General features: G+C 55.8%; 1 protein-coding gene across 6 annotated transcripts in view; it reads right to left on the bottom strand.

Annotated features, from left to right (window-relative positions):
- Nucleotides 1-13,141, bottom strand: part of USP36 (ubiquitin specific peptidase 36) — a 37,068-nt gene extending 23,927 nt beyond the window's left edge. For 2 of the 6 annotated variants that reach the window (XM_047756716.1, XM_047756715.1), the window contains exons 1-6: nt 13,045-13,141; nt 10,281-10,442; nt 7,955-8,234; nt 7,367-7,588; nt 1,660-1,770; nt 856-958 (exon numbers count right to left, since the gene is read on the bottom strand). In XM_047756716.1, coding sequence (XP_047612672.1) covers nt 856-958; nt 1,660-1,770; nt 7,367-7,588; nt 7,955-8,225 — 707 coding nt within the window. In that variant the 5' untranslated portion in view covers nt 8,226-8,234; nt 10,281-10,442; nt 13,045-13,141. Of the gene's footprint in view, nt 1-855; nt 959-1,659; nt 1,771-7,366; nt 7,589-7,954; nt 8,235-9,483; nt 9,539-10,280; nt 10,443-10,539; nt 11,671-12,340; nt 12,380-13,044 lie in introns of those variants that run through there. The other 4 variants (XM_047756719.1, XM_047756717.1, XM_047756720.1 and 1 more) reach the window with 4 other exon arrangements.

Genomic DNA, 13,141 nt, shown 5'->3' with positions numbered 1-13,141 from the left:
AGACAGAGAGACAGGCACAGTGAAGATGGCCCAGCTAATAACGATACAACCTGGGCGTTCCCGCCACGCAATGGGTTAAGGATCCGGTGGTGTCTCTGTGGCAATGTAGGTTTGATCCCTGGCCTGGCACAGTGGGTTAAGGATCTGGTGTGGCTGCAGCTGTGGTGTAGGCCACGGCTAGGGCTCAGATTCAATCCCTGGCCCAGGAACTTCCAAATGCCATGGGCGTGGCCATTAAAAAATAGTAATGATAACAATAAAATCTGACCGACCACACTTCAGTCCTAACAATGAAAGATGAAGGAGCTGGACTTGCGGGTAAAAGAAGCAGTTTTAACAGTCTCGCAAAGCAAGGCTGGACCACAGGCAGCCGCCTCGAAGGGACCGGGCGTGAGAGACACAGGAGGAAGGGGCTGACGGGAAGCTTCGTGCTCCACGGGCACAGCAGCATTCAAACCAAAGGGCATCAGAGGTGACAAAGAAGGACACCCTGACGCTAAAGCCTAGAGCTCTCAAGGACCGCAGAATGTCGTGCACATCCCGCCACGGCCGCCTCTGCAAAGAGAGGCCATGAGAGGGGCCGGGGAGGCGGCTGAAACCCGCCCTCTTCTGCCCCCCAGCTTTCCCGCGGGCTTTCAGGTTCCTCCAGAAAGACGGAATTGCTATCACCCCGCCCTTGGCACCAAGATAACGATGCGCTTTGTAAGAGACAGGAAAAGTCCCTGCTGGCAGCAGAAGGCTCTCGAAGAGATCGAGCAAAGCACTTCCCTCCGTGAGCGGCTGAGCCAGTGACGATGGGGCCACGTGCCCGCCTGAGGGCAGCCAAGCGCGGGTGGGGGGAGGGTGGGCACGTACTTGGCACAACCGCTCAGGCAGGCCTTCTGCATGGCATCGATGGTGTAGCGCAGAAACTCGTGCGCATCCTCCTGGTTCCCAAAGCGGAAATGCCGGGCGATCTCTAAGGAGGGAAGGAAGAAGCATCAGGCCGGCAGGGAAGGGCTCTCGCCTTTGCCTCCACGTCCCACTGCCGTCGGTCTCCCCGCCAAGGGCGAGTGGGCCCAGGACTAGAGGGCGAGTGAAGCAAAAGGAGCCCCGCCTGACGCCCCGCGGTCCCGCCAGGCCTCACAGCAGTGACCTCAGTGATACCCGGGCCTGGAAGCCCTTGCGCTTAACAGGAAGCACGGACGCCTCCCACTCCGAGCGCCGAGGATGTGCCCCCCACTGGTGACGCAGCTGCTTTCCCAGGAGCCACCACGGACCACGGTGGGGCATCACCATCGCATCACAAGGCAAGCTACAGACTTCAAAACCCAACGGGCCCAGCTTTTCGGCCAGAGCAAAGGAAATCTGACCTTCGCGGCCCATGGACACGGGGTCCTCTGGCTTTGAGAAAAGGCCTGGCCGCCCACCCTTACCCACTTCCCACCTCCTGCCCTCGTTCCTGCTCCACCGCCTGCCCAAAACACACGGCCTCCGCCCAGCGGCACCTGCCAGAGGGGGTCCCCACCACCCTGCGTGGGCCGCCCCACGTCCGGCCCCAGGACGGGCTCTGGTCTGCTGTGGCCTGTGCACCGAGATGCTGGGACACGGAGCTGGGGCTCTGAGCACCCGCCTCTCGGTGCCCCCTCCCCGGCCCCCGGGGCAGGCGGCCGCTCTTACTCCTCAGGTCCCGGATGAAGGACACGGGCTTGATGGCGTTGCCACTGTTGGCGAAGGCCTGGACGATGTGGTTCTGCATCACGCACAGCATGCAGAAGCTGCCCTGGTGACCTGCGGGCAGCGACACGGGGTCGTGGTGGGGACATGCAGACAACACGCCCCCACCCTACAGAGAGGGCTGTGCAGCCCGGGCCTACCCCTGAGCCTGCAGCCCCAGGGAGGGCGCGCGGCCGCCACGAAGCCCAAGAAGTCTGTTCCCAAATGCAGGCGAGAACAACGCTTCCTCGGGCCGCCAAACTGCAGCTCCTGGTCAACAGCCTGGAGTACTCAGGCTTTCCGACACCTCCTTTGTCTGTCTCCGGCGGGGGGAACCTCTGCCCTGCTGCTCCCAGGAGACACCAGGCTCGGCCAGCTCTGGGGAGCCACCCCCACCTCTGCAGCTTGGCCACCCCAAGACACCAGGACCATCCACACAGACCAGAGGCCACCTCGCCCCACCCCGCGCCCCAGGTAAACTGTCTCCCCAGGCATTAGGGCGACAGCGCCAATTTCTACCTTTACCTACTGTCATGAACCGCCTCACACACACAGAGGAGAGCAACGACTACACCCCACATTAGGCGATCTTTAAGTACCGCGTGACAGCTGAACTCCCCCCAACCTCTCACAACCCCCTCCTCCGCACCCCGCACCCTCTGGCAGCAGTAACCACGCTCCCCGACTGGGTGGCTGCTGTTCCACTCCCGTACTGACTGTATCACACACGTGGCAGGCACGAGGATGCCGCAGCCGTTCGTTTAAGCTCACTTCCTGCTCTTTAATCTGTGCTCCGGGTCACAGTCCATGCACACGGCTCCCTGCTCACACGTGCCTTTCCCTGCTGCTGCCAATGCCCCGGCAGACGGCCAGCTACCGCCTCCCTGTGTGGGAGTTTCTCTATGGCCCACAGCTGCAAGGGACACGTCCAGGTCCAAGGGCAAGTGCATCTAGCGATGCAAGATGCTGTGGGCTCATACACAGCAGCACTGCCTTCCCAAAGAGACCCAGCTCACAGCCCCAAATTCAGCACCACCCCATCAGCCTCCCCTGGACACCTGCCATCACCCAGGAACTTAGACCTATCTCAGAATAAAAAATGAGGAGTTCCCATTGTGGCTCACTGGAAATGAGCCCGACTAGTATGCACGAGGATGTGGGTTTGATCCCTGGTCTTGCTCTGTGGGTTAAGGATCTGGTATGGCTGTGGCTGTGGTGGAGGTTGGCAGGTACAGCTCCGATTCGAACCCTAGCCTGGGACCCTCCATATGCCTCGGGTGCGGCCCTAAAAAGACAAAAGGCAAAAAAAAAAAAGAACTCTAGGAGTCAGCTGTGAATGGAGACAGGGCTTCAGCTTGACAAAGCTCCAGAGATGATGGCAGTGACGGCTGCATGACACGGGAACGTGCTGCTCAACTGTCCCTTAGAAACGGTGAGCTTTACGCGACGGGAACTTACCGTCATCCAAAAAAGTTTTATTTTAAAACAATGCTAGCCCTTCTTCGGGGGGCGGGGGGAGAGCCAAAAATCAATCACGTGATTATCACCCTTACATAAAGGGGAGGCTTTCAATTTTCAGGTGAGCAGAGGTTTCTCAACTCGTCCCATATCCAGTCATTACTGTTGGTTTTTAAATGACAATAACTGTGGAGGGGGCCGAACTTAAGCAAAAAACTAATGCTATTTATTTGAGATAACAAACATAACCCTTAACAAATGTCAAACAGGAGTTCCCGTCGTGGCGCAGTGGTTAACGAATCCGAGTAGGAACCATGAGGTTGCGGGTTCAGTCCCTGCCCTTGCTCAGTGGGTTAAGGATCTGGCGTTGCCGTGAGCTGTGGTGTAGGTTGCAGACGCGGCTCGGATCCCGCGTTGCTGTGGCTCTGGTGTAGGCCGGTGGTGACAGCTCCGATTCGACCCCTAGCCTGGGAACCTCCATATGCCGCGGGAGCGGCCCAAAGAAGTAGCAAAAAAAGACAGACCAAAAACAAAAAAAAAACAAAAAAACAAATGTCAAACAAAAAAACTCCCTTTTTTTTGCCTTTAGGGCCACACCCGCAGCATATGGAGGTTCCCAGGCTAGGGGTTGACGTGGAGCTGCAGCGGCCAGCCTACAGCACAGCCACAGCAACAGCAGATTTGCGCCAAGTCTGCGACCTACACCATAGCTCATGGCGCCGCCGGACCCTTTACCCACTGAGCGAGGCCAGGGACTGAACCCCAGACCTCAGGGATATTAGTTGAGTTCGTTACTGCTGAGCCACATCAGGAACTCCAGAAACTCCCACTTAGAACATCTCATTCGGAGGTCCCATCGTGGCTCAACGGTTAACGAACCTGACCAGGATCCATGAGGACTTGGGTTCGGTGCCTGGCCTCGCTGAGGTTAAGGATCCGGCGTTGCTGTGAGCGGGGGTGTAGGTCGCAGACTCAGCTGGGATCCCACGTTGTGGTGGCTGTGGTGTAGGCCAGCAGGTGCAGCTCCAATTCAACCCCTAGCCTGGGAACTTTAATATGCCGCGGGTGTGGCCCTAAAAAAAAAAGAAGAAAAAAAAGAAAAAAAGAAAATCTAACTCATATTAAGATGTCACTATGAAAGTTGTGTGGAAATTAAGCCTCTAATTATTACGTAAAATGCTGAGACTGTTAGCCTGAGAAATCATGACTCGTAAATAGGGCAAGTAACAGCTTAAGCCAGAAATACCTGAAACAGGATTCCCCAAATCCCTGGCAACACACAGGATTAGTTTAAGTAGCACAAGGACACTTTCTTCAGGTAATTAGATAAATGTAGCACAAGGGTCGTATCGACGACTTTTGGGACACTGCTACTTGAACACGGGAGCACTGCACGCAGAGATGGGATTTAATCCTCTTGGATGTTTTCTGGACAGATCTGGTGCAGAAGCGGTCCAGGCATGCGGCAGGACTGGGCTCTGTGACACCCCCCAGTTGCACCATACTTTTCCGGATCCTTGAGAACCTTCAAACAGCGAATTCAAGGTGGAAGAGAGGCCGGCCCAGCACATGGAGGGGTCACTTGGGGATCTGGTCAGGTGCTGGGGAGTGAAAAACTCCAAAACTTCTCCTAATATGCCTTACTCTAAAGATGCTAGGAAATTAAGGCTGACATTGCACAGGGAGACACTGGCACGGCCCCCACCCGGGCGGGTGGGGGGGAGCTGCTGCAACTCATGCCCTGGCCACCAAACACCACAGTTCAGCTGGGCCGGGTCACAAGGATAGCTGTTACCCACTCCTACCTACATTAACCCTCCCTCCCAAAATGAATTTATCCATTTTTTTTCTTTAATAGTTAGTGCTTTTTGCGTCTTGTCTAAGGAAATCGCCCAACCCGAGGTCAGAAAGTCATTTGCTCGCATCTGTTACGAAAGCATTTTTTTTGTTTTTTTGTTTTTTTTTTGTCTTTTTGCCATTTCTTGGGCCGCTCTCGCGGCATATGGAGGTTCCCAGGCTAGGGGTCGAATCGGAGCTGTAGCCACCCCCCATGCCAGAGCCACAGCAACGCAGGATCCGAGCCGCGTCTGCGACCTACACCACCGCTCACGGCAACGCCGGATCGTTAACCCACTGAGCAAGGGCAGGGACCGAACCCGCAACCTCATGGTTCCTAGTCGGATTTGTTAACCACTGCACCACAACGGGAACTCCAAAAGCATTGTTTTGACTTTTGCTAAATCGATTTGTTGGTGTGTGTTGTGAAGTGAGGATTCTGTCTCTTTTTACCCACATGTAAACCCTAGTTTTTTGAAGTTCCCGGGCCACGGATCAAACCCACGGCACAGCAGAGACCCAAGCCACTGCAGTGACAACACAGGATGCTTAAACTGCTGTGCCACAAAAGAACTCCCTAAAGCCTAGGTTGTTTGGGCTTTTTAATTTTTTTAAATTTTTTTGTCTTTTTTTGCCATTTCTTGGGCCGCTCCCGCGGCATATGGAGGTTCCCAGGCTAGGGGTCCAATCGGAGCTGTAGCTGCCGGCCTACGCCAGAGCCACAGCAATGCAGGATCTGAACCTCATCTGTGACCTACACCACAGCTCAGGGCAACACTGGATCCTTAACCCACTGAGCAAAGCCAGGGATCAAACCCACAACCTCATGGTTCCAAGTCGGATTTGTTTCCACTGAGCCATGATGGGAACTCCTATAAGAGCAAATATTTTTTAAAATAATTCCTTGTCTGGTGGAGAGAAATTCAACCAATGTTTTGTGTGCAGATGCTATTATCTAGTCATATTGCCAAATTTCTAGCTCAGCTCTGGGTTCTTTTGCTTTTCTACACAGGAATATCATTTTCAACTAAGCATTATTCCTCCTCTTCTGACACCTTTGCTTTGGCAGCACATCAGTGGCCACCCTGGCTTCCCTCATTTTAAAAGGTGTGCCTCTAGGAGTTCCTATCGTGGTGCAGCGGAAACGAATCCGACTAGGAACCACGGGGTTGCGGGTTCAATCCCTGGCCTCGCTCAATGGCTGAAGGATCCGGCATTGCCGTGAGCTGTGGTGTAGGCTGCGGACACAGCTATGATTTGGCGTTGCTGTGGCTGTGGTGTAGGCCAGCTGCTGTAGCTCCAACTGGAGAGAGAGACTGGGAACTTCCATGTGCCGCATGTGCGGCTCTAAAAAAAACAAACAAAAAGGTGTGCTCCTAGAGTTCCCTGATGGCTCAGTGGGTTAAGAATACAGCATTGCGTTGTCACTGCTGTGGTGCAGGTTCAATCCTTGGCCCCAGGAACTTCCAAAAAAAAAAAAAGACTATTGAATTTGCTAGTATTTTATCTAGAATTTTTTTTTCCCTTCTTTTTGCTTTTTCTAGGGCCACTCCCACAGCATATGAAGGTTCCCAGGCTAGGGGTCTAATCGGAGCTGTAGCTGCTGGCCTATACCCCAGCTCACGGCAACACCAGATCATTAACCCACTGAGCAAGGCCAGGGATCAAACCCACCACCTCATGGTGCCTAGTCGGATGCGTTAACCACTGCGCCATGATGGGAACTCACAGAATTTTTACATGTACATTCGTGAACGAGCCGCGGCTGTAATACTTCTTTCTCATATCATGCTGTGTGATTTTGCTTTGCCCAAGTTAAGGGACCCTCACTGCCTGAGCTCGGGAGCAGTCCGTCACCCTCTTCTCTCGAGAAGCGCCGGTGAGGCGCTGAAATGATCCGTTTCTTGCAAGTTGCAGGAGAGGCGCGCACACACCGTCTCCACCTGGCGTTTCCGTCGTGGGGAAAATGCTGGCCCCTGATTTCGTCCTGTGATAGCTGAGGGGCTGGTCAGCCTTGCTGCTTTTGCTTCGCTTTTGCTGAGAGTCACGTTTTCCTCGTCTCACCAGTACCCCAGTTCTACTTGGGATGTTTTATGATTCAGATAAAACCCCTTTTTCTGTTCAGGTAATTTTGTTCAGACAAGTTTAGAGACCATTACTCTGCCCTGGTTCTCTGGCAAGGCCCATCCTGCAGCGGGCACCATTCGAAAATGTAGGATTCATCAGCAACTACGAACCGTGAACTTCCCCTCCGAGTTCCACCCAGGCTGAAAACGGCGGCGCCACGAGCACTCAGGCTGTCCCGTTAGGAGACCCCCGGCCCCGAGGACACAGCCCCCCGGCCCAGCCCGGCCCGCCCAGCCGCGCGCTCACTCACAGCCCCGCGTGTGCTCCCTGGAGAGCAGGTAGTTGGCCAGGGGCGGCGTGTAGGTCAAGCACTGCACGGTGGAGTTGAGGAAGCAGGTGTTGCCGAGGTTGTGCAGCCCGGCGCCCACGCGGTAGACGCGTCCCCAGCGCAGGGACAGCCGCTCTCCGGGGAAGAGCACCTTCTGGGGCGCGGGGACCCCGTCCCCGTCCCCGTCGGACGCGAGCTCGCCACCTGCGGGGAGGGATGGGGGAGAGGAGGCCACCTTACAGTCGAGCCCGCAAAGTGCTGGGTTCCCGCTGCTGAAGCCCAGGGCCCCTCGGGGGACGGGACGAGGTTCCGAGAAGGAGCAGCTGGAGAAAGCCAGCGGGGACCTGGAGCCACCCCGCTTCTCCCGGTTTCCAAGCCCTGCTCTGAAGCTCTAGGGACACGGATCTCTTTCTGGACCAGCCCCGTCTCCCTACGGCTGACCCTACGACCTCCCGACCCCACACGCAGCATTCACCGCCGCCCACACTCTTCCGCTCCTGGGGTCGGCCCACAGCAGGCCTCTGCCAGCATGCCCTGCACCCCAACCCTGCCTGATGGCCGGTGGCTCACCCCCACTCCTGTGGCACCCAGTGCCCGCACCGGGGGGCTCACCCCCACTCTTGGGGCAGCCGGCTCCCTCCGGCCGGGGGTTCAGCAGCACATATTTGCTTTTCAGCGACTCCAGCTGGTAGGAGAAACTCTTGCTGGCCGGCTCGAACTCCAGCTTCTGCAGAAGGACCTTCTTGGCGGAGGAGGCCAGAAGCCTCCCCAGCTCCCCATCGTCAGCCGAGTCCCTGCGGCCTGGCTTGAGGGCTTCCTTCAGCTTGTCCACTATGGGCATGGCGCATCACTGCAGGGGCAAGAGGGGACACAGAGCGACAGTGAGCAGGTCCCGGGAACAGGTGTTCCTCCTCTGGCTGCTCCCTCCGGGTCACCGGATGCCACTCACCAGAAAGGCGGCTCTGGATCAGCTGCCCACCCCACAGAAGATGCATCCGACATGAGACGGAGCTGACCACTCGGACACAGCGGTGCCCACGCCCCTCCCTCAAAAAGACAAAGCGCCTCTGCAAACAGCACTAAATGGACAAGCCCCACCGAGGCCACACTACCTTGGTGGCCTCGGTTCTTCAACGAGCCCCATCAGGTTACTCTGGGTGTCATGCTTAGGGCAGGTTCCCTCAAAAGGTGACCTCAAAAGCAGGGACACACCGGTTCTAGCAAGACACACCGGTCCCACACGTGCATCCAAGTAACAAAGGAACCTGCCCGGAGACTCCTAAGCACACTTCTCTCTCCAGACCTGTCCTCCCCGAACCCAGGTCCCAAGCCTCATGGGCCAACAAACAGGAGAGATGAGGCTGGTCCCACCGGGAAGAGCTCAGTGCAAAGTACACCATGGATTTCAAAGACTCCGTTTGAGAATGCAAATATCACGGTCTGGACTTCCCGTCGTGGCGCAGCGGAAACGAATCTGACTGGCATCCATGAGGACGCAGGTTCGATCCCTGGTCTCGTTCAATGGGTTGAGGATCTGGTGTTGCCATGAGCTGTGGGGTAGGTCGCAGATGTGGCTCGGATCCTGCGTGGCTGTGGCTGTGGCTACAGCTCCAATTTGACCCCTAGCCTGGGAACCTCCATATGCTGCGGGTGCAGCCCTAAAAAGATTAAAAAAAAAAAAAAAGTGTCCTTTTAAGATTGTTCATATGCCATAATGATGATATTTTACATTTATTGGGTTACATAAACTATTCTGCAAAAATTATTTTCACCCGCTTCTTTTTACGTTTTAACGTGGCTACCACAAAACTCAGTTAGCCCGGTGGCTTGCGTCATTGGACGCTGCTTGCACAGGATGAACCCACACTCTCCCAGCGACGCGAGCCGCTGCAGTCAGACTCTTAAGCCTTGCATCACAGCCTATCTTTTGGAAAGTGAGGGAGGAGACAAGACAGTACCGGGACCAGCACGGCACACACCAGACACCTGAACTTGGGGAGGCGGAGCACGCGGGGGTGTGGCAGCAGATCCGGGCTCTGGAACCTGACAGGCCCAGGTTATTCTGTCACCGATTAGCTATAAACTCCAGGGACACTCACGGTGACTGCTGGAGATGATGCTTCGTAAAACAGGAACAGGATAGCCTCAGAGGGCCTGTGAGGTTAAAGGGGAGACAGGCCCTGGGTGAGAGCTCCCCAAGCCTCCGTGTAGCAACTGAGACAAACCAGAACCTTGTCACCTCTGCCCGCTACACTGCACCTCCCGCCTGTCTTCCCTCCCACCACCCTCAACCATCGGGGCCAAAGCTCAAGGACTATCTGAGTCACGCTTAGAAAAACCAGGTCCCTCGCACCGCTCACTGCCACTGGGACGATGGCTGCCTCTGGTACGAGGTCTCTGGCCTGACCCAGGACACCTGACTGGGCAGGTGTAGCTGGGACTCTGCTCGAGTGAAAGCACCGCCTCCAGTGCCTCTTAGTAATAAACCATCCAAACGTAAGGTCACAGGGCATCTAATCTTGTGTGTGGATGAAATTTATTTTCCTGTTAAAACCTTCTGTAAAAAACAGAAATGTAAGAAATTAATTTTTTTGAAAGCAAGCACAGGTTCTTTGACATGAAATAAACGAAAGAAGTTTCCTATGGGGGATTTTCTTTTCTTTTTTTTAATAGTTATTTCCCCAATTCGTTTTTTTCCTACTGCACAGCACGGGAACCGGTGGCGTGTACACATTCTATTTTCGCACGTTATCATGCCTCGTCGTAAGTGACTGGACACAGTTCCCGGTGCTACGGGGAATTTTCTGAGCGTTCTCACCAATGGAACCATGACTGCTGGGCCACACGTGAGTCCCCTGGGGGCGGTGACCACAGGCAGAAGCCCAAGCGGCCTTACCTGGGGTGTCGGGATGTGGGTGCACTGTTCTTGCAGCACAGGGTCAGGTGCTCGGCCAGACGGGCAGGTGCGGTGCTGGGCCCTCAGGCCCACGTCCTCCCCGGCTTTGGCTCGTTAAATCACCAGAGCCACAAGCATGTGGTCCAGAATGAGTAGCAGAATCTGTGGGATGAACAGAGCATCACACGAGGCCGGCTCTCTTCCCACGGTCTCATCAGCCCCACTGCCTGGCCACAGAGCACGACGGCCCAGCACCTACCCTACCGGGAACAGGATGGACAGCGCGGGATTCGGGAAGAGCAGAGAGGTGAGCTGCTGACCAGCTACCGAGGATTTCCACGGACAGGACACGAGAACATTGCTCTTCTCTCTCCATCTTAACCACCCGCCAGCGACAAGGCCAGTGGACCCCGACACTCGCCAGTCAACGCCAGTCTTTCTCACATTCGCAGAGAGCCAGAGATAACAGATCCTCTCCAACCTTCAGGTGTCACGAGCCAGTAAGATTCCCCCCGCCCCAAACAACCAAAGGCACAACGAGAGCAGGCAAATCTTCACTCTGCTAAATCCGGGGTTTTGTTCTTCTTTAGTTACCATCCACAACCACTAAGGGGATTCCAGAAAATGAAAGTACTTCAAACTCTTCACTGTGAAAACATCCAGACACAATGTAACCAGAACAGTGCAGGGAAGAGCCGAGCTTCCCTCCCTCCTTCAGCCTCAGGACTGACCACCAGGGCCAGCCCTGACCCCTTTCCTGCCCCACATCACTCTGCCACCAGTTTCGGACACATCACATCTGAGGTCCCTACTTCAAGGCACATTAGCACAGACAAACAAAAAAGACACAGTGGAGCTCCCTGGTGGCTCAGCAAATTAAGGATTTCAATCTGTGGCTGGAGTTTGATCCCTGGCCCAGGAACTTTCTGCATACCAAGGGCAGGGCCCCTCCCGCCCCCAAAAGGGCGTAACTGACACGATCTCAGAGTGCAGACAACCGGTAAGGATTTCGGTCTTAGGAAAACCCGCTACAAGGCCACTCTCCTCGGCAAGATCGCACACTGCGGAGGACAGGCGAGGAGGACTCCGTCGTGGGCGGAGGCGGGTTTGGGAACCTCGAAGGCAGAGGATTAAACAGCACTTGGGAGATTTAACCCAGTTTGAGATAAATACCTTAAAGAACACCCGTTCCACACAGTCCCCTCCTCAGTGTGGACTCAGAGATTTTGAGGCAACACAATTTTCCAAGTTTTGACACTGAGATCAAACCTCTACATCACCAGTTCCACTGGAAACATTAAGCGACAACCCGAATGGGACCTCTCTCCGAGGTGCAGCACCCGAGAGAAAAAGCTCCTTGTCATCATCAGCAAGGTCTTTTTCTTCCCCCCATTTTCAGAGCCACACCCAAGGCATGTGGAGGTTCCCAGGCTGGGAGCTGAATAAGAGCTGCAGCTGCCGGCCTACACCACGGCCACAGGCACGCGGGATCGGAGGTGCATCTGGGACCTACACCACAGCTCACGGCAATCCCACATCCTCAACCCACCGAGCAAGGCCAGGGATCGAACCCACGTCCTCATGGATACTAGCTGGGTTTGTAACCCAATGAACCACAATGGGAACGCCATCGGCAAAGCCTCTGATGCACACACTGGATAAGAGGCTCTTCAAAATTCAGAAAGGATACCCTCTCCTGTCCGTTTCCTGTGGTCCATAAACATCTCACACTTAACCCCTGCTTGTTTCTACCTCGACTCAAAAGCTTCCTCAAAACAGTCACCATTCAAGCACATTTTCTCTTCCCTCCCTTTAAATGCACTTTTCCAGTATAAACTGCACCCAAGACTGGCAGCGTCAACCACGTGCTGGCAGGGAGGAGCTCCGGACCAGGGGGCTGGGGCCTCCCTGGGGCTCTTTCGGAGGGCTCTTCTGCAGAGCAAACAGCAGGCCGCAGCCAGGAGGGAGCAAGCTGAGCTCCCCTCTCCTCGGAGGCCTGATTGTCTGCATCCCTTAGAGACAGTCGACTGTGTCAGGACCACGATGCTTTCCTCTCTCACCTGTCTTGGTTTGAGGATGCTGGTCTCGCTCCTGGAACCCTAGGGGAGACCCAATGCTACGTGACCAAAGAAATGAGTATTTAAGAAACACATCTTGTACCCGCGTCCTCACGTCCACCACGACCACGACCGTGAGGAAAGTTACTTTCTCCACATCTGTTACTAAAAGGAAACAGACAGGAACTCAGCTCAACTACCAAATGAACGCCCTTCCCATGATTCTGACTTAGGTCACTCCATTGGAAGTCTGAATCCTGCATAAAAGACGCTTCTGTATGTAACGACTGAGCCCAACATAGACAGCAGCGTGGGCTCCTGGCCAGGGCTGCTCTCCCTTCCACCAAGGGTCGGCCCAGGTGTGCGGAGAGGAGCAGAGAGCAGTCCTGGACAAGTCTCCCCATGGGCCCTGGAGCTCCTCGCGGACCGCGTAGCCCGAGGCCTTCCTCTAGACCCCGGAGCCCCTCGCGGACGCGCAACCCTGGGGCCTCATCCGTGGGCTCCGGAATCGCTCGTGGACGCGCAGCCCGTGGGGACTGCGCAGCTTCACGACCTCCCCGTGGAACCCACAGTCCCTCGCAGACGAGCACTCAAGTGTCCCCAGAGCCCTCCCAGCGCACGCCGCATCGGACTGCACCTTCGCACGCCCCGCCTGCCTGAAGCCCTCCACCCGGTCTGCGCGCTGCCCCGACCCAGCCCCAACCTACCTGGCCCTCGGCAGGCCGGGAAGCAGGCCCGCGGCGCTGGCGTCTACTCTGCACGGCCCCGCACACGCACCATCCGGGCCTCCGGCGCCTCACACAC

Source organism: Phacochoerus africanus, chromosome 14 (genome assembly GCF_016906955.1).
Source record: "Phacochoerus africanus isolate WHEZ1 chromosome 14, ROS_Pafr_v1, whole genome shotgun sequence".
Lineage (NCBI taxonomy): Eukaryota > Metazoa > Chordata > Mammalia > Artiodactyla > Suidae > Phacochoerus > Phacochoerus africanus.
The sequence above is the reverse complement of the archived record's forward strand: the minus strand, read 5'-3'. Positions and strand labels throughout refer to the sequence as shown.